Source organism: Benincasa hispida, chromosome 10 (assembly GCF_009727055.1).
Source record: "Benincasa hispida cultivar B227 chromosome 10, ASM972705v1, whole genome shotgun sequence".
Taxonomy (NCBI): domain Eukaryota; kingdom Viridiplantae; phylum Streptophyta; class Magnoliopsida; order Cucurbitales; family Cucurbitaceae; genus Benincasa; species Benincasa hispida.
In genome coordinates this window covers 26,581,203-26,608,346 of record NC_052358.1, presented here as the reverse complement: position 1 = coordinate 26,608,346, position 27,144 = coordinate 26,581,203, and the positions used below count along the sequence as shown (strand labels likewise).

At 31.9% G+C, this 27,144-nt stretch overlaps 1 protein-coding gene and 1 pseudogene across 1 annotated transcript; both read left to right on the top strand.

Moving 5' to 3' along the window:
• The first annotated feature begins 11,125 nt into the window (after positions 1 to 11,125).
• Positions 11,126 to 27,144, top strand: part of LOC120088068 — a 22,801-nt pseudogene continuing 6,782 nt past the window's right edge.
• LOC120088067 (indole-3-acetic acid-amido synthetase GH3.6-like) lies at positions 11,153 to 13,460 on the top strand. Its single transcript, XM_039045108.1, has 3 exons — positions 11,153 to 11,592; positions 11,761 to 12,647; positions 12,732 to 13,460. Exons 1-3 carry the CDS (start codon positions 11,288 to 11,290, stop codon positions 13,316 to 13,318), a joined length of 1,779 nt encoding a protein of 592 aa, XP_038901036.1. The 5' UTR covers positions 11,153 to 11,287; the 3' UTR covers positions 13,319 to 13,460.

The following is a 27,144-nucleotide window of genomic DNA, read 5'->3' as shown; positions in this document are numbered from 1 at the left end:
TTTATTACAAATTTAATCTTTTATTGGAATCAATTTAATCCTATTAAACCGATTTAAAATATTAATCTAATTTCTAATCTCATTAGAAATTTGTAAACTTAGGTCTATCTCAATCATATTTTAAAACTATTTAAAAAAATGATTTTACCTAAGTTTCCATGCAATTCATGGTTATTGACTTTAATTTCTAATTTCATTTAATTATAACCCTTATAAAGTAAATGAAACAAATTAAAACCAACATTGCAAGCAAGACATATATAAGTTATTTATAACAATTATAAATTAACCTAAATTAGTATCATGCTTCATGCAATGTTCATTAATTAATAATATATAACATTTATATAAATAAGTAATGAATCAAAGCATAGCATACATTCCATACAACCATTCAACTTTATATTATAACACTTATAATATAAATGATGCATGGATATGTTTTGATCCATGCATACATATATTATAACTCTTATATTATATGATGCATGAGCATGCTTTATATAATTTAAATCATGCATACTAATATATTATAACACATAATATAAAATGATGCATGAAAATAAATGCATAACCTATGGTGGGTTTCAAAACTATATGACAACCATTATAGCATATAAAATAAACATACATCACATGTATATTTAATTAAAGTTGACGATCGGGATAGACATTCTAAAAAAAAGGGAAATTAAAGGCTAACTTAATACAAAAATGAGTCCACAGGTTCGAAACAAATGAACCAGGTCTTGAACCGCTCCACAAAGAACCCTTGCAGCTGATCATGTAGCATACTCTTGATCGTAGAGCAGGGAGGCGTCGAGTATAGACGATCGTTGATATGTGATCGTGTAGTTTAAGACTATGCGATGAGCATGTAAGTCTACACGATCGTGTAACATGCGTTGAGTAACGTTTACTACGCGATTGTGTAGCTAATGACTATGCAATGAGTATGATAGTCTACACGATCGTGTAGTGCGCGTCGAGTATTGCATACTAAGTGATAGTGTAGCTAATGACTATGTAATGAACATGATACTCTACATGATCTTTTAGCACGCAAGTATGCATCGAGTATCATATACCACGTGATTGCCTATCAAGCCAGCCTATGCGAACATGCAACCAACACAACACGATCGTGTATCAAACTCTACATGATCGCGTAGTATTAGCTATGCAATCTTTTAGCAAATGCTACACGATCGTGTAACAAATTCTACATGATCGCATAACAAAATCTAAACGATTGTTTAGCTTTAGCTACACGATGCGGCAACCTTTGCTCCTTTGTTTTGTCTTCTCCATCGCAACGCAGTGTAACCCTTCTTTTGAAGCCTCACAAGCGACTCAAAAACTTAACAAATACAGACATAATTGTAAATTACTACCCAAAAACGCAGGGGCCCTTACAAGTTAACTTTGCAAAACAAAAAGCCATTAAACAGAGACACCTATCTCGTAAATATCCATCAACAAACCATCCATAAAGATTTATCATATAAATTCAATGCTGAAATTTAAAACCCACCAGAATTGTAAATAACTTCAATACAGAAATGGAATTTGGAATCAGAACTACAACCCGGTTCTAATACTGATTGAAGAAAATCTCGGTATGACGAGATCCTTGAGCGGAAGCGGATCGTCCAAATTTCATTAATTGTCGAGTATAAAATTCACAGCAAACATTCAAAAGATATGCCTTTAACATTAAATTACAGCATGCTTTAAAAAAGAAACCAGTTCAAGAGAAATTACCTTTGAAGAACCTTTTTTCTTGAATCCCTCGAACAATCACAAATAGAACACCTTCCTCTTGGATCTTCTTATTCTCGCACAGACACTATCAATTGAGAACCCTCTGTATTCTCTTTTGGGATTAAAGAATTTAAGCAAAAGTTGTGGACTTTGCTTGAATCCCTGGTAGAGGGAAGAAGATGGAGAGGATTAGAGGAAGTTTTTCACAAAGACTTCTCTCTAAATCAATTGTGAAAACCGTATGAAGAAGATGATTATTCAACTTTTTTTATCACTTATTAGTTATACTTTGAGAGAATGTGGGGAGGGAGTTATCACTCCTTCCCTTTTATTAATTTCAAATAAATTAATAAAATAAAATATATAATAACTACTTTATTATATATACACTATATATTATATCAAATATAACATATAGTCTATAGTTGTATATTGTATCAAATAGAACATAAACTATATAGTTTTTGTTCTCTCTTAACTATATGTGACATTTAATATAAATCACATTTATATTAAATCCATTTATATGAATCTCATTCATATAAATAATATTTGGATCATATTTAAATATTTAATTACTCTCAATATAAATTATATTTATATTTAATTATATGAATCTCATTCATATAAGTGGTATTTGAATCATATTCAAATTTCTCTTATAATGTATCAAATACATTATAATTAATTATATCAAATATAATTAATTCCCTCAATTAATTTCAACACTTCAAATTAATTTAAAGATTAAATCCTTGTTGAGCTACATTGGGGACCTTATGGACCTGTAGATTGAAGCTCCAACGGTACTTGGATAATTAATTAAACTCTTTAATTAAATTACCCACCATCCGTTAACTTTCGATCACTCCACAAAAGACCAAGAGCTGCACTTTTCGTACTACAGATATATTTATGTGTCCATTGGATATAATCAATCAACAGTTTGATGACCTTTCACAAATTGCTCGTAAGTATAGTTGGGTTAAAATACCGTTTTTCCCCTGTAATTACATCTAACTCCTTAAGTACCACCGATTCCTCAAATGAATAATAAGTCATAGTCCCACTATGACTAAGTCCTCTTGGGCCAGGAGAGGGTATGGCTACTACGTTCAAGGCTCGGAATCAGCCTTTAAGGGAGCAATTTATCTACTTGCCCCTGCATCGGGAAGAAGTGGATTCCGTCTGTGTAGCTGAGTTCCCAACTCCCCAATCAGATGAATCCACAAAATGGTAGGCTTGTTGAGTTGGAAAACTGGCCACTCTCATCCATACATATCAAAGGATCGCCTTCATGAGCAAGAGTTCACAACTCACTCAGGATTCAGGTCATGTCACCTATGGTCATCTTAATAAAATGTAAGTCTCTATTATTAACGGTTTTATATAAAGAGACTAATCATTTCGTGATCCGATCTTATACAAACTCTTTGTATAGGATACCCCCGCTCGTATGTTTCCACATGAGTGATCAAGATCAGATCATTTGTAGTACTTTACAACAATTGTAACACCTACAAAGCGGGTCGTATCTGTATTGTCACTCACCAGATAAGGTACCCAGCCTTATCCATCTACTATAGACCATTTAGATTATTATTTAAACAAGATCCACTTGCATGTCTCTACATACTTGTTTAAATTACATTAAATAACCTCGGATCTTAGTTTATTGGATTGAGTATATGCTTATAAAATAACACTTATTTTATTAATAATAATATGTTTATATAGAGTTTAAAAACTACGAGATTACAAGAAGATTTAGGACACCCTTCCCAACATTTATATCATCAACGCACACATACACTTGAATCATCACTGTAGAAGGTCCACTTAACCATATTGAATTAGTGCTTACTAAATCATTCTGTTCGATCCTGGACTTACCAGGAAACTTGAGTAGATTTATACTTATATCTATCTCAAGGAAACTTGTACGCAACTAGAGCTGAATATGTGCATGAAATATTGGATTCTATCACATAAGTAACTCATTAACTCAAGATAAACAAGATAACAAATGGCTCATAACATTTTTCCTTGCTAATAGTCTCAAGCCATCAAAGTTTAAATGCCCAATTCTCAAGAGCCAAATCCAAGATGGATCTTTCAAACATGACTGCAAAAATCTAGGACCATCAGTTTGAATGTTTAACAAAAACATTCTATTCTTCATCATTTGCACTTTATCAATCATATTATCATAATTATCCCTTATCGAATGACTATAAATCTTTATCAAAATATTATAGCATTTCTTTAAGAGTTGTCCCAAACTTAAAATATTGTTCTTCATATCAGGCACATAATAAACATTAGAGATAAACTCATGCTCCCCATTCTTCAAGTTCATCAAAATCTTATCTTTTTCTTTAACAGGAATTTTTGTGGCATCACCAAATATGATATTACCACCAACGGATTCATCAAGTTCCACGGACATTGACTTACATTCACACATGTGATTGCTTGCACCACATCAAGATACCATGCATTATTTTCACATGTTTCTTCACCTTTGCATGCTAGAAGTAAAATGACTCACTACTTTCTTCATCTTTCTCAACATAATTTGCATTTTCTTCTATTTTATTCCCACATTCCCAAGAATAATTGCCAAATTTATGACAATTATAACATTCAACTTGTCTTTTATCATACTTTCTTTCATTATTTAATCTTTCTGCATTTGACCTTGAATAATTTTGTCTTCCACGACCTCTTGATGAATTAGAGTTTGAATTAATCTCATCAAATTTTCTTTGACCATAGTTTCCTCAACCATAGTTTCCTCAACCTCCACCTCTAAAATCACCACGTCCACGATTGTTACCATGTTCTTGACCTCGATTGCCTTTTTCTTGCCTATCTTTTTTATTTCTCAACTACAACTTTGACTAAAAAATTTGCTCAGTTGCTTGTTTGTTCTTCTTGAGAAGTTTCTCTTCATGGGCTTGTAAGGAACCCATAAGTTGATCAACGGATATTGTACTCAAGTCTTTTGATTTTTTAATAGCTACAACGATGAAATTGAATTTTTTATCCAATGAGTGAAGTATTTTTTCTACTACCTGCTCATCATTTATTGTCCTACCATATCTTTTCATTTCATTTACTACTTCTAGCAATCTTGGAGTATAATATGAAATTGATTCAGACTCCTTCATGTGTAATGATTCATAATCACTTCTCAATTTTTGGAGGTAAACCTGCTTGACTCAATCTACTCCCTTGTATATATTCTCCAAAATTTTCCATGCTTATGTGCAGTAGTTGCTCTAGAAATCTTCTCAAAATTTGGGTCATCGATGGCTTGATAAATGATGGTGAGAACCTTTTGATCTTTCTTTCTTGTATTTTACGAAGCTTCTCATTGAGCTTGATTTAAAGCCGCATCACTTTTTAATTCTTCATAACAATTATTGACAATGCCCCATATATCTTGTGAACCAAGTAGAGCTTTCATACGAATACACCAAGTGCTATAATTTTTTTCATAAATCAAGGCACTTGGAACGAAACCAAATTGTTATTTGTCATTTGCAAAAATAATTCTTGTTTTTCAAACTCAAGCTGTCATACCACTCACTCACAAATAAATAATTAACAAAAGAATCTTTGAGAGAAAACAATTTCAATTTTGTTTGAAAGACTCTTCAAACTTGGCTCTTTGTGTGTTCTTCTCTACACACTTGGATACTTTACAATACAAAACAATCCTATTTATAGGATTCTCATGGGTCCTAACTCTCATACTTAAATACATAAAAACCCATATTAACCCCAATACTTCAATCCATGAAACTCTTATACTTAAAAAAATAAAACCTTACATTAACTTATTTAACTCCCGTCCTTTAATTTTGCCAACTCTCATAAATAAATTCATCTATAAGTCATCTAATTAATACATGTTTAATTTTCAACAAATTTCCATAGAGTTCCTAGTTAAAATGGATAAAACAAACCTACAACTAAAACATACAAATAAATCAAAATTTAAGCCTGAGAATAGATTCCATAATTTGGTGGATTGAACGTAGGCACAACAATTAAGTAGAATAATTTGGTGCTAAGTTGTGTAAATAACTTGAATAAATTATTAAATATATCATAAACAAGCATAAAGAGTCTGATGTTGGAATGCCTTGTTAACTAAATAATATTAACAGGTAATTAAGTAGATTATTGATTCATGATTAAGCGTTTAGTATATATTATGGTTTTTTTTTTTTCTTTTTTCATTATAGTTCAGGAACATCAGGGGGAGAGAAGAGATGAAGAGAAGAACACTTTTTTTTCACTCATTTTGATTCCTGTGATGAACAAAGCTATTCAAGGATTGGATAAAGGGAAAGGAATGTACTTTTTTGTTTGTAAGATCAGAGTCTAAAACTCCTGGAGGCTTCAAATTTTACTTTTCGTAAATGTTTAGTTTTGTTCACTTAAGCAACATGAGCATGTCTAGCAAAAGCCTTCAAGAATTGTAATTTTGAGGGAAAAAAACTTTAAACTTTAAGTATTAAAAATAATTTTTTTTTAACATTTTGAGGTATAATTGAAACCAGCTATATAGTTTAGGAATATTATTTTATAATTACTTAATCTTTATATTAATTACATTCATAAAAATTTGTATAAAGTTCTTCATAAAAATGGATAAAATAAACCTACCACTAAAACATACGAAGAAATCAAAATTTAAGTTTGGCCTTAGATTCCATAGTCTAGTGGATATCAATTGTAGGCACTAGGGGTGACTCGAGTTTTAGACAAAACTTTGATAGAGAGCCTTTTATATAGAAAATATTATCTTTTTTTTCTTTTTTAAACTTTTTGAGATGCCAAATTATGTGCTAAATTTTGATAATCTAAGTTCATTAATATATCATTTTTTAATGGATAATATGACTGATTCATTTAATCTTTTTTGCGACATAGTTGATCTTAAATAAGATTTAGTTAAATTTAATTTTGAAAAGTTTATTTCAGTAGAAGCAACCGTTATAAATATTGTGAATAATATTTTATAAGCAATATACGCATTTGGAAAAGCATTTATCTTTTTATATAATTTAATATTTTAATAAGACAATCAGTTTCATTATGTAAGACTTCTCTTAATATTTTTAATTCAAAAAATAAATCTAAACTGTTAATATCAGAAAATATGTCATGTTTTATTGTATTTTTAAGACTAATACAATATCTTTTCAAATTATCATCATCTAATGACTATAAATTTCAAATTAAATAAGGAGTTAAAGATATTTTCGTATATTTGAAATTGTTGAAATCTATTTTTAAGTGAAGAAATGACTTGATCTATAATATAGTAAAAGTAATCAATTCTAAAAGAATCTTCAGGTGATCGTGTTATATTTTCATATCATTTGCAATTTCTTTAGCTGAAATCATAGAATCTGTGAATCCATTTTCTCTATAACTTTCTAAAAATGAAATTAAACCTTTTAAGTGATCTAAAGCAACCTCAATATGCATATCTTTATGTTATAAGACTTTACTCGCAAAATTACAACAAATAAGATATCATATCATATTGTCATGTCTAACAAGAATTCAAAATTTTCAAATTTGTAAGTAACTAAGGGTTTATTTGGTATACAACTCAAATTCTATTTTATGTTTTCAGATTCAATGAATTTTATGTTTTCAGTATATCCAAATTTCGAATTCAAATTTTTAAAATACAGAATTATATTGAAAATGATAAAATCAATGACAATTATATTATTTTATGTTACAAACTCAGTTGTTTTTGTTAAGTTTAAAATATTTAATATATTACGTATATTATATGATATTATAAAATAATAATTATACAAAAATTTTAACATGAAACAAGTTCAGAAATGAATTAGTACCGGTTTATATTCAACCTAGCATTTATAGAGTAGCTAAATATATTTTCAATCACATTTTGAAAATTTGTTTAAAGTGAAATTTAATTTCTGAATCTGCTACCAAACACATATATGAAAACATGAAATACAATTTTGCTTTCATTAAATCTCTTATTTTCAAATTTTTATTTTTATATTGCCTACCAAACAGACTTTGAACAACTAGCTTCACTTTTCACTTTCGGATCTTCAATAGTTTCCCCTAATTTTAATAAAGCGTCCCTTGTTTGAGGCATTTGAAATCGTTTTAAAAGCTTCAATTCGATTTTCCCATCGTGTTTGCAACAATGGTTTCATAGTCAAGTTGGTTAAGTGATCTAGCAAAAGTTTCCACCATTTTGCAGAAATAAAGAAGAAATACGTTGCACAACTCCAAAAAATGTCATAGCTCTATGACATGAGTTAGTCATGTTAGAAAGTACTAGATTGAGATTATGACAACCACAAGATTATAAAATGCTATGGGATTTATTCCAATAATCTTTTTTGTACACCTTGTTGTTTTCCTTTTATATTAGATTCTTTATCATATTCTTGTCCTCTTATATTCGATATATTAAGTTTAAAATCTTTATATTTATAAGTACATCAAATAAACCTTTTTCAATAATATCTTCAACTTTTAAAAATTCTAAAAAGATATTCTTCTATTTTTATTGAACTTATTGAAATGTCAACGCACATCATTATAAGAGACATTTATTCTTGATGACTTACATCAGGTGCACAATCTAATATAGTCGAAAATATTTTGCTTCTTTAATTTGCTCAATAATTATATTTTTTATTTCAAGTCGTAATAGATGTATGAGTTCATTTTGAATGTTATGTCCAAGATAATGATAATGAATTTCTTTATTTTGAATACGATAAACATGTTATTGCATTATTGGATCAAATTCGGTCATCATTTCAATTAAGCTTAAAAAATTTCCATTATTTTTTTGATAAATTATTTTCACTACTTCCTCAAAATGCTAAATTATTTTTAGCAAGATTTTTAACAACAGGAATAATTTGTGTTAATACTTTATTTCAATGTTCATTTTTTTTATTAATAAATTCTTGAACATTTTTGTCAATGGTTTTATTTTTTTTTTAACGATATAATTTGTAAATCAACCCAAGCATTCATATTAGATATGTGTACATTACTAGTTTCATGATTTTTAAGCCGAGAACTAGGATTTTTTCAATAATTTACTTCTTCATTAGCCAATTGAATTGTATTAGATTTAGTACCAAATAACTTACAACAAGAACAATAATCTTTAGTGAAATTCTTTGAGTAAACTAGCAAATTTTTATCATGTTTTTCGCCATTAGATAATTTTTTAGTATAATGAATATTAGAAAAATGTCTTGAATTTTCATCTTTTGGAAAAATTGAATGACTTTCTCTAATAAAACCTCTTCCTATCAATAAGTTAATTGATTTACAATCAATATTTTTCTATTGCTTGGATCATATATTTTATATTCAGAATGCATCATACATATCTCATTATCATTACTAATATCATCATTGCTCTCTCTTTTTTCACTTTCCTCCTCGCTCTCTAGTTTTTTTCATTCAAGTTTATTTGACTACATGCTCATTTTGAACCATATAATTATCTACTATTTTTATTTCAGCTTTTGATTTGTCTATGCCTATTAATTTTTCTATTATTTCATCAGTTTTATTATTTTTACTTTCAATAACAAATTTATCGAGAGTACCTTTTTGAGATTCGATCAATTTTTCTACTTTCCTTTTCTTCTTGAGCTTTTCATATCAAATTCTTATTTTCTAGTAGAAATATTGATATTCTAAGTATGCAAATATAATCAAAAATCTTAGATGTTAATATTGAATAATCAATAATATGAAATAAAGTTTTTTTTTAAAGAAAAAGTAAAAGAATTTGAACGAAAAAATCTGGAACTTTGAAACAGCTGGATTGAGTTGAGGAAATGATTTTTGCTCTAACAATTGATAATCAAAATTGGACTCGTGAGGCCACAAACATCTACAGAATATCAATGAAAATCTGAGAGTTGAGAGAGATTTAGAGAGAGGAAGAGAACTAACTTAAAATATATCTAACCAACCATACCTAATATATTTACGAGTGTAATTGAAAGGGTTTTAGTTTTGAAAAAAATAAATAAATAAATAAGAAATACAAAAGTTCTTCAACTTTCCAAACATAAATTGAGGGAGTTATATTAATGGTTGAGATTTTTAATGAAATTTGAAAGAAATTATGAATAAAGAGATAAAAGATTAATAAATTTGAAATGTCAATCAATCCAAATTGAGAGAGTTTATGAGTCAATTCATTATGTATTTTTCTAGTAGTTTGTATTTTCAACATTATAAGAAAAAAAAATTATGAAAAGTAATATGTATTAATATTTTAAATTTAATTTCATTAAAAATTAAATTAAATAGATACCAATATTTATATATATATGAAATCTTTCTAAAATGAGGCTTAGACGATCAGCTCACTCATATTTAGCTTAAGCCGATCTTGGTGGGCACAACAATTGAGTAAAATAATCTACCAAGTTGGTCTATAACATCATAGTTTAAGGATTAATAACAAAATTAGATTTTTAAGTGGATGAAAGACATTTTAAAAGTCATCCATAAAATTTTAGCCTAAACTGTACAAACTCTCTTATATTAGTAATTTAGATAAAGTAATTTTTAAATAAATTAAATTTAGAGGTGTTCTGAGCAGAATCGTACATTCAGCTTTTTTTTTTTTTGTTTTAGCACACGTGAATTATATGTACCATTTGTTTGGGTGTGTCGTAAAGGACATAGGGCAGCGATAAAGTTTAGCAAGTAGTTGCTACCGGAAGACAAATACAGGCTGTAAATTTTATTTAATAATACAGAATATATATAAGTGAGGGGTTGTGTGGCACGTGTTAAATAGTGTGGAGCACATTTATGGTTGAATGTAAACAGTAATAGGTTGCACTTAGTTTCATTTTCTCCTAATAATTTTTAATTTTTAAAAAATATTTAAAAAAAATATTCCCTTTGTGTCTAGAAAAAGAGAGTATGGGAGTCGTAGCTGGGATTGCACAATAGATGCTAGATGAGTGGAGTCCAAGCTGCACTCAAATAGTTTTCAATCCAAATTATTTATTCGTCGATTATCAAATTATATGGTTTTTCATCCTTTTACTCCTCGATATAGTGTCATTTTAGCTTTACATTTACATACTTTACGTCATGATCCTTTTTTCTTAAAACTTAAGCAAAGAAGAGGTTGAAGATACCATTGTACGAGTAGATTTGTTCTACTACTAAAGTATGTGATAAAATGGTACAATATTATCAATCTTTCTAATAAAAAGAATATTCTCAATGAGAATTATCTCAACGAATCATTGTTCACCATACTTATAAGATGGATGAAGTACTATTAAAGAACCATTTTATGTCCAATTCTAAATTTTCCAGGAGTGTCCCTATATATATACATATCCTTTCACTACACATTCATAATTACACAAAAAAAAATTGCTTTATAGCTTCATAAATTTGCCTTTGCATCACTATCCTCTTATCCTCTTCCTCAGTGAAAGAGATGCGGACAGAGGTTTCAAACAACTTAACCTCCAAAGATGAGCAGTCAATATTACAGCATATTGAAGAAGTTACAACTCATGCCGATCAAGTTCAGGGAAGAGTTCTTACTGAAATTCTGTCTCGCAACGCCGATGTCGAGTACCTTAAGCGACATGGCCTTAATGGATGTACGGATAGGAAGACCTTCAAGAACACCATTCCCCTTGTCTCTTATGAAGATTTAAAACCATACATTGATCGAATTGCAAATGGTGATGCTTCTCCTATACTATGCTCCCAACCCATTTCCGAATTCTTTATCAGGTGAGTCTATAATAATAATAATAATAATAATCTATTCTAATTATTCTTGTGTTATGTTAAGTTATCAAAAATGCATACACCCAAACTTTGAAAAGAAAAGCTTCATTTTAACTTTTGAGCTTTCCATGGTGTGTATATATATATATATGTTTTTCTTTTCCATTTTAGTTCGGGAACATCGGGTGGAGAGAGCAAATTAATACCAACAACAGAAGAAGAGCAAAAGAGAAGATCACTTCTTTACTTCCTTTTAATGCCTGTAATCAACCAATTTGTTCCAGGCTTAGACAAAGGCAAAGGCATGTACTTTTTATTTGTAAAATCTGAGTCAATAACTCCTGGAGGCTTACTTGCACGTCCTGCTCTTACAAGTTTCTGCAAAAGTCCTCACTTTAAAAACCGCCCTTACACTGATTACACTAGCCCCATTGAAACAATTCTTTGCTCTGACTCTTACCAAAGCATGTACTCTCAGCTTCTTTGTGGACTCTGTTTAAGCAAACAAGTCCTTCGAGTTGGTTCTGTTTTTGCATCTGCCTTCATTCGTGCTATCAAATTCCTTCAAACCCATTGGCCCCTTTTGGTTAATGATATCAGAACGGGAACTATAAATAACTCTAAAATCACTGACCCATTGGTGAGAGAATCTGTGATGAACATTCTCAAACCTGACCCATTGCTTGCTGATTTCATTGAATTTGAGTGTGTAAAGGAAAGTTGGGGAGGTATAATAATTAGGTTGTGGCCAAATACAAAGTATGTTGATGTTATTGTGACAGGTACTATGTCACAATACATCCCAACTTTAGATTACTATACTAATTCCCTCCCTATTGTTTCTTCTATGTATGCTTCTTCAGAGTGCAACTCTGGTATTAATCTAAACCCTTTGTGTAACCCAAATCAAGTCTCTTATACCCTCATCCCATCCATGGCATATTTTGAATTCTTACCTACTACTGCTCATGGATTTTCCAACTCATCACAACTATTGGTTGATCTTGTGGATGTCCAACTAGGAAAAGAATATGAGCTCGTTGTCACAACGTATGCAGGTACACTTTCTAAATGTTCAAAAGAGTGTTTTAATATAAACTAGTGTTTGGGTTTTTTTCTCCATCTTATTTGATACTTTGTAGGACTTTATCGGTATCGAATGGGCGACATTCTTCGAGTATCGGGATTCAAGAACAACGCCCCACAATTCAACTTCGTATGCAGGAAAAATATCATTCTTAGCATTGATATGGACAAAGTAGAGGAAGTTGAGCTTCAGAATGCAGTAATGGAAGGTTCTAAAAACCTAATACCATATGGCGGTTTTGTCCATGAGTATACAAGCTACCCTGATATTCATACAATTCCAGGCCACTATGTGATATATTGGGAAATCAGCCTAAAGGAAACCACCACTATTCCTCCTTCGGTGTTTGAACAATGTTGCCTAACAATGGAAGAATCTCTCAACGTCATGTATCGTGAAGGAAGAGTCTCAGTTAAATCAATTGGTCCTTTGGAGATAAAGATTGTTGAGAATGGAACTTTTGACAAACTCATGGATTATGCAATCAATCATGGGTCTTCCATAAACCAATACAAGACCCCTCGCTGTGTGACAAAAGCGCCAATTCTCGAGCTTTTGAACTCGTGCGTCGTGTCCAATCATTTCAGCCCAAAATGTCCCAAATGGATTCCTGGTCCAAAAGAATGGTCTACTGAAAATTAAGTTAAAAGACGCATTTGAAAGGACTTTTAAGCACTTGAAAAAGTGAAAGCGTGCATATAGGCACTATTATTAGTAAGAAAGTAATGTACTGTGTGTCTGAAAGGAAAATTAATGAATAAGATTGTGCGTTTTTCTTCTTTCTTTTTTCTGTTTTCTGTTTTTTTAAAAAAGAAGATCATTACAATGTTAAAATTGGGTTGTGAATGTCAACAATATTGAAGTTTAACCAGAGAAGAAGTCCGAGGGAAAGGAGACATGGTCATCAATAATAGTCTTAAGTTTTCACTTTTCAAAATTAGCACGCTTTTTTAAATTTTATTAAACTAATTTTTGTTGGTCCATTTCGAGCAAGATTGACTACCAAGATTTAATTTAAAAAATAATGTCTTCTAACTTATCGATTGTTTTGGACATTTTCACTACATCTCGACTAGATTAATCTTAGGTAATTTATCCAAATATTATGTAATCTTCCCACATTCTATACCAAATCTTTTATATTGTCATATTTTTTTCCTAATATAGTTATCTTTACCAAATATTATATCAAATAATTACTTGATTTTTCAAATCTCGAGAAGATTCAAAACAATCGATAAATTAGAAAAAGTTAATTTTTTAAAATTAAATCTTAATGGTTAATTTCGTTTGAGATGAACTAAGAAAAACTAGTTTAAATTTGAGAGTGTCGAACAATTTTGTGGAGGGAAAGCCAGGATTTGAGACTTAATTTCTTGTGGTCTAATAAGGGAATTTCTGTGCTTAGTTTTTGTTGTCAAAAAGGGTGAGTTGTTGTAATGCAGAGCCATGCTTTAGCCAAAAATTGGTGAGACTCAGTTCAGTGAAGCAGTCCATGAACCCTTCACTTTTCACAACCTTAAGATGAAGATTCGGTTTGAGTTTCCCAGAATTGTTCTTCATCCGATGCAGTCCTTTCCCATTTATCCCTATGCCAATCCTAAACACAAACAATAATATATGTAAAATGACCAACAACTACAATGATAATGATAATAATGTTAATTTCAACTTACCATGATTTTCAAATATAGAAAAATCAATCAAAATATTTATAAAATATAGTAAAATTTTATAATCTATATCATTGATAGTCTTCTATCAATGTCTATCATTAATAGATTATTAATAATGTCTTTCTTTCAATGTTGCCACCGTCAACGATTTTGATTGTGAGAGTGATGAGGAGTAAGTATAAGATAATTAGTATATTTTAATTAATATTTAGTTTAGTTCTTAATCTAGATTAAATAGAGTTAAATTAGAATTAATTAATTAATTATGTTATTTTCTCGTAGGCTATAAATAACCGATTTAGATTTAGAGTTGTAATAGAAGAGTTTTGATCATCCATTTTGAAATTGAACTTGGAAGCCTTCAAAGGAAAGAAGTATGGCGATCAGAGACACACACATCAACGGTGGACGGCCGGATTCGTATCTCCAAGGTATTCTCAAACCCAACACAGCTCACCACCACACCCCATTCAGAAATCCGAAATCATATCAAAATTCATCCATCCACACAAAGTAGAAAACAAAATATAGCCACTACCACCACACCCATCCATCAGATTTTGTAGCCAAACAGGTTCAAAAATAGCCAAAAAGGTAAATGTTCTCTGTAAAAATTTTGCAAAGTACAAGGCCAGAGAAGAAGATTATGAAGCCAAAGATGAAGCAGAATACAGTTATGAAGAAGATGAAGACACTGACATCGAAAAAATTGAAAAAGAAAGTGCAAGGAAGAAATCTTATTCTGGAAATGTTTGGCGTCCATGGATGATTGAAGTAAAAGTAAACAGAGGAGAATAAATCGGAAAAGTAAAAGAAGAAAAAGAAACCACAGCTATGTGGTCGAAGGCCGATTCGCCGGACGCTAGTGTCACTGGACAGAAAGACGAGCTTCACGCTTATGCCGTCGGAGTTGATTTAGAACCTGAAGTTGTCGGAGGGGATTACAAGACCCCACCCGCACATCGAAGGCGGACGACCGGATTTGCTTCTCCAAGGTATGTCCAAACCCAAAACACTCCACCAACACCATTACTTCCATATTCATCCACATATCACCATGTTCAACACTACTAAATCTCATCAAGATGTTCCAAACCATCCGACCAAATAACACATAAACTGAAGTATCCTACATACTACATTCGCCCATTTGATTTTGTACCAAAGAATTTTGGAAAACTTCATAAAGATACATTATGTAAATCGTCCCCAAAAGATTATGAAGGTGAAGATGTGGGAGAAGACAGTTATGAAGAAGAAGAAAATAGTGACGCTGAAGAAATCAAGGAATAAAATCAGCGAAATCAATTTCTTCCACATTGGCGTCCATAGATGATTAACGAAAAATCTGAAACCGTAGAAGAATTACAGAAAGACAAAATGCAAAAAGAAAACATAGAGAAAAGAGAAGCAGACGATCGTTGAGGTTTGAAGATGTCAAAAAAGACTATGATGGCGGGAGCTTGGAGATGGAAATAGTGTCAGACCAGCTTGGCAAAGATTCAAATGTCAAAAATGTTAAAGAAGACTACTCTTCCACTATAGTGATAAATCCATTTGGGTCTGTACACAGTGTTGGCTTCCCGTGCTGAATTGCAGGAAGATGTACCAGTAAGGCCATAAAACTGAATTCTGAACTCTAATAAACTCAATCTTTTGTTTTCCTTTGGACTGAGAGTGTCTATTAAGCTTACTCCCAATTTTAGAAAATCTAAGCCCTGAGTTATCGCTAGTTGTCTTTTCTTTTGTCAAAATTTTCTCTAGGAGCTCAATACCGGTGTTCAACATTCTAACCTTTATGCACACTGAGTCATTCTCTGCTCTAACTTGAGAGAGCTAATGCTTCAAAGCTGCAATAGTAGACATGAGTTATTTATTCTCAGCCATCAAAGTCTCAATTCTTTCTTTATGCACATCAAGGACTTTCTGATCATCTTGCCATTTATTAGAAAGAACTTGATAAGAATGATCCGCAGACCCATGGTTGGTGGTATCGTGAACATTTTCAACATACACATCATACTCCGAAATTTCACATGAGGAGGTGTTATATGAGATGTTACTGACAAGAGCTTTCACATCTTCTTCTGAATCTGTGTTGTCTTTTAACTCATTATCGGATAGGGTTAAAACGTACTTTAATCCCGCTTCTTTAGAAAATTAGGACATTCTGCTTGAAAATTACCATAGCCCTCACACTCTCTACATTTGAATGACCTTTCTTTTTTAAGGTTTAAAGCACTTGGCTTGTCGACTTCCTTCATACCACTTTGAATTCTAATTTGCTTGAGTGAAAGAGAGCCATCAGACTTATTATTTTTAGAATTTAAATTGTCAAGTTTCTTTCCAAATCCTTTAAGGACATAATTGAATTGTTTTGAAATAGTGAAATTGACTCAGCAAGGGAATCCTCAGACTCTCTGTCAGCATCATTAAGCCCATTATCAATTGAGGATTGTAAAGCAATTCCCTTATTTTTCTTCTCTAGCTTTCCTTCTAGGGACATTTCGAAAGTGAGCAATGAGCCAAATAGTTCATCGACTTTCAAGGATGTAATGTCTTGAGCCTCCTCAATCGTAGTAAAGTTCATATCAAATTTCTTAAGTAGAGACCTAAGCACTTTCCAGACAAGTCTTTCTTATAAAAGTTTCTCTCTAAGAACAAATGACTCATTAGCAATATCCTGTAACTGAACATTGAATTCAACAATAGATTCATCATCTTGCATTTTAAGATTCTCGAACTTTGAAGTCAAAAACTACAACCTTGACATTTTAACTTTGAAGTTCCTTCATGTGCAACGTATAGAATATCTCACGCCTCTTTTGCAGAAAAACATGTATTAATCAGTCTGATATATTACGATCCACACCATTAAATATGGCATTTAAGGCATGAAAATTTCCTAAGGATGCCTCATCTTCAACTTCTGTCCACTATAATTTTGGTTTCAAAATTTCCTTCCCATCATCAGTTTTAGTGGTTGGAAGTGACCATCCAATAACCACAACCTTCCTTGTTTTGTTGTCAATTGATTTAAAAAAGGTGGTCATTCGAGCTTTCCAGTATAAATAGTTTGTCCCATCTAAGATAGGGGGATGAGTGGTAAAGCCACCTTCCTTGATTCCATTCATGATAGACACACATGAGATAAAGGTGACTACTCTGATACCAATTGAAAAAGTGTTAGGTGAGTCGTCACTCAAAATATGGATGTTAAATAGAAAGTGTTGACAAGCACTGAAACAATAAATACTAACAACAAGAAAACAAGTAAATAAACGCAGGAGTTAGTAATCCAGCTTGGCGATAAACCACCTACATCAGAGGGGTAGTGTGCCTAGGAAAGATAATCCATTAATATTAAAGAGTTAAGCAATTTACAACATAGTACTTATTTATAATTCAACGACTACTACAGTGACACAATAGAGCTCAACTCACAAGTCATTGATTTCAATTGATGGTCCAATTGTGGTGTTGTCATTTGATGGAAGCAAGTTTTCACCATTGGTGCGGCAGTAGTCGCACCAAAGGGAGATTCAATCGGGGAAGACCAATTTGATTTTTAAGGGCTATTTGGGGCGTTGAGTTGAGATAGGATGTTTGGAGTTTATATATCTGTAGAGTGTTGGAAATGTCCTAAAACTCGCAGTTCGTAATCATGGAAACATATTCTATTTATCAACAAAAGTATTGTTGAAGCATTTATTCAATAAAAGTGTTATTGAAATTACATTATGTAATAAAATCCAATAAACAAATCCATGACTATAGTATCGATACTTTAATTTTATGTAGAGATATAAAAGGGGATCAAGTTATAGTATATAGCCAAAAAGGTCAATAAGTATATGGATAAGATTGGGTACCTCATCCTGCGAACACTATAAATGTGGCCTACTTTGTATACTGAAACAAACGATGTGATCTCGAAATCGTTCATGTAGAGATTTGCGAGTGGAGGCATCCTATGCAAAAGAGTTTTACATAAGACCGGACCACGAAATAGTCACTTTTCTTTATAACAACTGTTTACTATTAAAATTGGCTAGGTAATTCGATCTGAATCCTGAGTTAACTATGAACTCCTGTTTATTCGATATTATCTTTTGATCTGCATAGGTGAGAGCAGTTCAACAACACTTCTCAACAAGCCTTCCATTTTGGGGATAAGACCGGATAGATAGCTGGAACATAGTCTTGCAAGATGGAATTCAGTTCTACCCGTTTTAGGGTTAGCAGATAGGTTGTTCCTTTAAGCATTGATTCCTGGTCTTGAACAAAGGGGTCACGCTCTCTCATGGTTGAAAGGGACATGGTTTATTAGTTAGACTATAAACCAATTGTTCAATAGAGAACCAGTGAGAGCTTAAGAAGCAAGATGTATTTACAGTGGCGAAACGATATTTTTGACCTAGTTGTAAATACAAATGACCTGTGAAGAATCGACATACTGATTATGGTTGAATCAAGTGAACAAATTTAAGTGTACAGTGAGGAGAGTGTAACTATCGAGCTATAGTTGTAAGTCTTAGTAGTTAACGAATATTGATTAATTCGATTTAAAGAGTTTAGCCAATTAATCTCAAATAGCTCATGATCGGTAGGTCCATAAAGTCCCTCTACTAGATCATAAAATATTACATCTTGGATTAGAATATTAAGCGAATTTGAAGTGTTCAAATTCAAAATTAGGGTTTGAATTTGAAATGTTCAATTTCAATTTTTAGGGTTTGGATAATTGTATTTGATATAATTAAACGTTTAATTTTGTTAAAATTAAACGAAATTGGAGAGTTTAAAATATTTAAACATTGATTACATGAATAGGGATTCATGTTTGAATTAAGTGTTTTATTAATTTAATATTTGATATTAAATTATTATTTAATTAATTAAATATGTTTAGTTAATTAATAAATCAATTCTAATTTATAAATTTCAATTTTTAGAATTGGATTTTATTTTTTATCTAAATTAATTTTAAAGTAAAATTAATTAGATTTTAAAATATATAAATTAAAATTGATTTTTAATTTGATAGGGAAAATCTAACATCGAGGTTTTTTAATGGATTTTTCCATATTTCAATACCTAAGCCACTCACTTAGTACTAATTGAAATGTCAATTAGCTGAAGGGAGTGCTTGCATGATTTATCTTGATAAATACACCAAGTTTCAAAGGATTGCATTGATGTAATCTGATTTTCTGAAAATTTCAAGCAGAAATAGTTGTTGCTTTCAAACTCTCATAAACCCTCTTAATCCCTCTCAATTATGAGTTTCCACCACTCAATCCAAGACTGAGAATAGTAGATAAGCTCCTCTTGATAGTATACTAAGGATTTGGAGATCAAATTCGTGGAGTTCAGCAAGAACCAAGAAGAAATCAACAAAGGTTGTACATTTCTCAAACCCTATTCCATAAAACTGTTATTTAACATGCTTTATATTCAAATTAAGTGTACTTAGAGTACCAAACAGCTTTCGTATTTTTGCATCTTTACTCTATCGATTGGTATCAGAGCACGATTTAAACACTCAATTAATATTAATTTGAGTATGGTGGGTGAATTTCTAGCAATGCATGTTTGGTGACTGATATGGTTTTTAATTCAACTTTGGCATTAGAATTCTCTTTGATTCAGTTGTTAAATTTGTAATTGGCTCTTGGTTGATGAGCCTTAACATATGTTTAAGGGTTTGTAATTTTATTGGAGTCAATAGAGTTGAAAATAGGTTGTAATTAAAGTCTGGAGTAAGCAAGTATAGAAGCAAAAACTGCAGAAAAAGCCACTGTCAGATAACATTGCAACGTTGTTCTTCCTGAAGCCCAAGGCATTGCAACGCTGGGATGAAGCGTCGCAATGTTGTTCATCCCAGCCTAAAAATTCTTGTGCACGAGGACTGGTTTGCGGGAGATGGCCGGTTCAACTTGTTTTGGCTTCCTTGGGTCCGATTCAACCACATTTTGGACCGGTACAGCCATTTTTAAACTTTGGAGGGTCAGTTCGGGTGGTTCGGGTCGATTCGAATGGTCCAAAGGCTTCCTCAACTTCTTTTTGGTTTAATTTTGTAATAAAATAGTTTATTGCTTGCTTAGGATGCCAAAGTTGGTCCATATCAGTGTTGTTTAAATATTTTATGCATGTGTTGTATGTTATGTTTAAATTAAACATGTATTTTCATATTGTTTGCCATGTAGATTTAAAATCCCACTATAGGAAAGCATGTTTCATGCATTGATATATGTTATAAATTGGTTATAATGTATATGGTATGCATGAGTAGGGATTCATAAGATTAATATAATTATTATATTAATGTGTGGAATGCTTAAGTTTATGTTATAGTATGTCTATATTTTTATAAGAGTTATAAAATGAATTAGACATTTAAAATCTATAACAAAGATAAGATGCATGCTCACTTAGGTATAATAACCACCTGATTTAATAGTTAAAATAGGCCATTATCTTATAAAACCCTGTTACAAACTTAATCGGTCTATAATCCTGTCTAAGGCTGAAGGTACTTAAGTTGACGGTTTATGAAACACCTCCTACTAGGGGATTTTAGCCGAATTACTGAGTGTTCTTAACCGATTTTATGAGCATGTGTGAGCGGTTTGAGGTAATAAAAAGGTTTTATCACTTAGACATCGTAGGTTAAATCCAAATATAAATGTTATACTTGGATAAACCACATAGACTTAGGATGTTTTTTAGCCGAAATATACCTAAGCACAAGAGATACCCAAATAATTAGAACACTTCAATGGGAGTTTTATAATATGTACGATATATTATTTTTAGCTCTCGTATCCTTAAGTCTTTATATTGTTAGATCCATGCTCGGCTTCGTGTCGCTTTTATCACGACTGCTCCATTCGGAAAGTGTTTACATGGGTCAATATCAAGGTGAATAGGGGAAGTAGTTCATAGTAAGTGGGTGCAAGAAATGTGTCAACATATCTTACAGTCTCTTCCATTAGTCTGAACCGTGAGATTTTTATGTTGCGCCTGCTGTCATTTTTAGGCGGCACTAACTAGTCTTTTACGGTGATCCCCTCGAAGGGTTGTAACATAGGATTTGGAACAACCCAAACTTCATAAATGAATAGGTTTCTTAGTTTTGACTTGAACATTGTCTTCCTATTCGAGGGAATATTACCATTCTATGAAATCTGAAAATAGAGGGTCACACTTACAAGAGTTACTAAGTGTTAGTAAGTTCTTGACCGAAAACGGTAACTAAATGACTATAGGAATAAGAGTTATTCTGAATATAGTATTTGGTCAAGAATGTCTTACTTTAATGAAGGAATATTTGACTTCCCATCGATAGCATCTATTCTGACCCACTAATGTATCGTTGCAAATAAATATAGAAATATGGATACTTTATTACTTCTGCTAAAATTGGATTTAGATGCACTTTACTCATAGAATTTGTTTATGTTTCAGCATGTCAAATTCGATTATACAACTCTTAGCCTTCAATAAATTCAATGGAGAGTGTTACTCAAATTGGAAGTTGAACATAAACACAATACCAGTAGTTAATGATCTGAGATTCATTTTAACGAAGGAATGTCCTCCTTTTCCCTATCCTAACGCAACCTGGGATATCTATAACAGATAGGTCCGGGCTAATGAAAAAGCCAGAGCCTATATTTTGGCAAGCATATCTGATGTGCTTACCAAAAAGCATGAAACCATGGTCACTGCAAGAGAGATCATGGAGTCATTGCAAGGGGTGTTTGGAAAACCGTCCTCATCAGCACGACACGATGCTATTAAATACGTTTATAATTCACGTATGAATGAGGGGACCTCTATTAAAGAACATGTCCTAGACATGATGGTCCACTTCAATATAGCAAAGACAAATGAGGTTGTCATAGACGAGAAGAGCCAAATGAGTATGATAATGGAATCTCTTCTGGAGAGTTTTCTAACCTTTCGTACAAATGTTGTAATGAATAAGATTAATTACAACTTGATAACTCTTCTAAATGAACTCCAGACTTACCAATCTTTAATGTAAAATAAAGAAAGTGAAGCAAATGTTGTTTCCTAAAGAAAACTTCAAAAGGGTGCTTCATCTAGTTCAAAACCTTCTGAAAAGAAGTGGATAAAGGTATCTAGATGAAGAAAAAGGAAAAAGGGAAGAAACAATCTCCTGCTACTAAAAGCAAGATGAAAGTTATAAAAGGAAAATATTTCCATTGCAACATCGAAGGCATTAGAAACACAATTGCCTTAAGTATCTTGCAAAAAAGAAAGCTGATAAGGCAAATCAAGGTAAAATTAATTTTTGTAATAGAAACATGTTTAGTGTAAAGTTCTCACTTAACCTGGATACTGGATTCAGGCGCCACTAATCATATTTGCACTTTCTTACAGGAAACTAGTTCCTGAAAGTAGCTATCGGGAAACAAAATGAATTTCAAAGTGGGAACATGTGAAGTCCTTTCAGTAGAAGAAGTGGTAGACACCAAGTTATTTTTTTGGAGATTCTTACATTTTACTTGAAAATGTATATTTTGTACCTAAAATGAAAGGGAATTTAATCTCTGTGTTTTGTTTGCTGGAACATATGTATAACGTCACTTTTAATGTAAATGAAGTGTTCATTAGTTCAAAAGGTGTTCAAATGTGTACAACTAAACTTAAAAATAACTTGTATATGTTAAAACCAACTGAGGCAAAAGTCATTTTAAATATAGAGATGTTTAAAATGATAGAAACTCAAAATAAGAAAAGAAATGTTTCTTCTAACGCCTATCTTTGGCACTTGAGACTTGGTCATATAAATCTCAATAGGATTGAGAGATTGGTTAAAAGTGGTCATCTAAATCAGTTAGAAGATAGATCTTTACCTTCATGTGAATCATGTCTTGATGGAAAAATGACTAAAATAACTTTTTCAGAAAAATGTCTTAGGGCCAAAGAACCTTTAGAACTTATACATTCAGACCTATGTGGTTCGATTAAAGCTCGGGGAGGATCTGGATATTATGCCAATTTCATTGATGATTATTCTAGATATGATTATGTTTACTTAATGTATCATAAGTCTAAAACTCTTGAAAAGTTCAAAGAATATAAGACTTAGGTTGAGAACCTGTTCGATAAAAGGATAAAAACACTTCGATCATATTAGGGTGGTAAGTATATGGATTTATAATTCCATAACTATTTAGTAGAAAATGGAATTCAATCCCAACTCACAGCATCTGATACACCACAGCAGAATGGTGTAGCAAAAAGGAAAAATTGAACCTTGTTAGACATGGTTCGTTCAATGATAAGTTATACTAAGTTACCTCTATCCTTTTGGGGGTATGCAGTACAAGCTATCATACATATACTGAACATGGTTCCCTCAAAAAGTATTTCAAAAACACCGTATGAGTTATAGAGAGGACGTAAAGGTAGTTCATGTCACTTTAGAATTTAAGGATGCTCGGCAAACGTGTTGGTGCAAAAACCTAAAAAGTTGGAACAACGTTCAAAGATATGTCTATTTGTAGGATACCCTAAAGAAACAAAAGGTGGGCGATTTTATGATCCTCAAGAAAATAAGTTATTTGTATCAACAAATGCTACATTCTTAGAAGAGGATCACATAAAAAATCATCAACCTCGCAGTAAACTAGTATTAGATGAGATGTCTAAAGAATCTATAGATAAATCAACTAGAGTTATTGATCAAACTAGTCCTTCAACAAGAGTTGTTACTCCATCACATTCTTCTCATGAGATGAGAATGTCTCGACGTAGTGGGAGGGTTGTTTAACAGCCTGACCGTTATATAGGTTTAACAGAAACTCATATCATTATACCTGATGATGGCTTAAAGGATCCATTGACCTTAAAACGGGCAATGGAAGATGTAGATAGAGATCGATGGATAGAAGCCATGGACCTAGAAATGGAATCGATGTACTTCAATTTTGTTCGGGAACTTGTAGATCAACCAGATGGAGTAAAACCTATTGGTTGCAAGTGGATCTACAAGAGAAAATGAGACCAAACTGGTAAAGTGCAAACCTATAAAGTCAGACTCGTGGCAAAAGCTTTTAGCCAAAGAGAGGGGGTAGACTATGAAGAAACTTTCTCTCCTGTTGCCATGATTAAATCCATTAGAATACTTTTATCCATTGCTACTTTCTATGATTATGAAATCTAGCAAATGGATGTCAAGATAGCCTTTTTGAATGGTCATATCGATGAAAGTATTTACATGGGATCAAGAGTAAAAAGTTCGCAAGCTTGATAGATCCATTTATGGATTAAACAGGCATCTCGAACCTAGAATATAAGGTTTGACATTGTGATCAAATCTTATAGCTTTGAACAGAATGTTGACGAACCTTGTGTTTACAAGAAGATAGTCAATAGCCTTCTTGGTCATTTATGTTAATGATATCCTGCTCATTGAGAATGAGACAGGATTCCTTGCTGACATAAAGAGATGGCTAGCATCGCAATATCAAATGAAAGATGTGAAAGATGTTCAATATGTCCTTGGAATTCAAATTGTTCAGAATCGCAAGAACATAAGACTAGCATTATCTCAAGCATCTTATATTGACAAGATATTGTCAAGATATAACATGAAAAATTCCAAAAAAGGGTGTGCTACCTTTTAGATACGGAATTCATTTGTCTGAGGAACAGTGTCCTAAGACACCTTAAGAAGTTGAAGAAATAAAAAGAATTCCTTATGCATTAGTGGTCAGGAGCTTGATGTACGTTATGTTATGTACACGTCCCGACATATGCTTTGTAGTTGGAATCGTCAACAGGTTTCATTCCTACCCTGGACATAACCATTAAACTGCTGTTAAGAACATCCACAAGTATCTTTGAAGAACGAGGGACTATATGCTCGTGTATGATCCTAAGGATTGATCCTTACAGGATACATTGATTATGAATTTCAGATTGATGTAGATTCTAGGAAATCTACTTCAGGATCAATATTCACTCTTAACGGAGGAGCAATAGCGTGAAGAAGCATAAAACAGAGTTGTATTGCTTATTCTATGATAGAGGCTAAATATGTAGCTGCATGTGAAGCAACTAAAGAAGCAGTATGGCTTAGAAAGTTCCTGATGGATTTGAAATTGGTTCAAAATATGCATCTATCGATCACCCTGTATTGTGATAACGGTGGAGTAGTTGCTAACTCAAATGAATCTAGGAGCCACAAACACAAAAAACACATCGAGCGAAAGTACGTAGAGGAGACATGATAGTCATAAAAATAGCCTCTGAAAATAATCTTGTTGATCAATTTACGAAGGCCTTCACGACTAAAGTGTTCGAGGGTCACCTGGTCGGACTAGGACTACAAGCTTCATAAATCTAGGGCAAGTGGGAGAATGTCAAGGGTATATAGATGCCCTTTTTTTTTTTGTATTTTTTCTTTTTCTTAACATTTGTATATTTGTATATATATGTAACCCACTGGAGTTTTAGTCCAAGTAGGAGATTGTTAGAAATGTCCTAAAACTCGTAGTTCATAATCATGGAAACATATTCTATTTATTAATAAAAATATTGTTGAAGCATTTATTCAACAAAAGTGTTACTAAAATTTTATTATGTAATAAAGTCCAATAAACGAATCTATAGCTATAGTATGAATACTTTAACTTTATGTAGAGACATAAAAGAGGATCAAATTATAGTACATAGCCAAAAAGGTCTATAAGTATATGGATGAGATTGACTACCTCATCCTAGGGACACGATGGATGTGGACTACTTTGCATACTGATACAAACGATGTGATCCCGAAATTGTTCATGTAGAGATATATGAGTGGAGGTATCCTATGCAAAAGAGTTTTGCATAAGACTAGACCACGAAATAGTCACTTTTCTTTATAACAACCGTTTATTGTTAAAACTGACTATTTCAATTTGATAACCTAGAATAACTCGATCTTAATCTTGAACTAACTATGAACTTCTGTTTATTCGAGATTATCTTTTTATCTGCATAGGTGATAGTAGTTCAACAGCACTGCTCAACAAGCCTCCTATTTTAGGGATAAGACTAGATAGATAGATGGGGATATAGTCTTGCAAGATGAAATTCACTCCTACCCGTTTTAGGGTTAGTAGATAGGTCGTTCCATTAAGCACTGATTCTTGGTCTTGAACAAAGGGACCCTACCCTCTCATGGCTAATAGGGACATAGTTTATTAGTTTGACTATAAATCAATTATTCAATAGAGGATCAATGAGAGCTTAAGAAGCAAGATGTATTTATAGGGGTGAAATAATATTTTTGACCTAGTTGTAAATACAAACGACCTGTGAAGAATCGACATACTGATTATGGTTAAATCAAGTGAACAGATTTAAATGTACAGTGAGGAGAGTGCAACTATCGAGCTATAGTGGTATGTCTCGGTAGTTAATGAATATTGATTAATTCGATTTAAAGAGTTTAACCAATTAATCTCAAATCGTTGGAGCTCATGATCTATAGGTCCATATGATCCCTCTATTAGCTCGTCAAACATTACACCATGGATTAGAATATTAAGCGAATTTGAAGTGTTCAAATTCGAAATTAGGGTTTGATTTTGAAATGTTCGATTTCAATTTTTAGGGTTTGGATAATTGTATTTGATATAATTAAACATTTAATTTTGTTAAAATAACTGAAACTGAAGAGTTTAAAATATTTAAATATTGATTACATAAATAGGGATTCATGTTTGAATTAGGTATTTTATTAATTTAATATTTGATATTAAATTA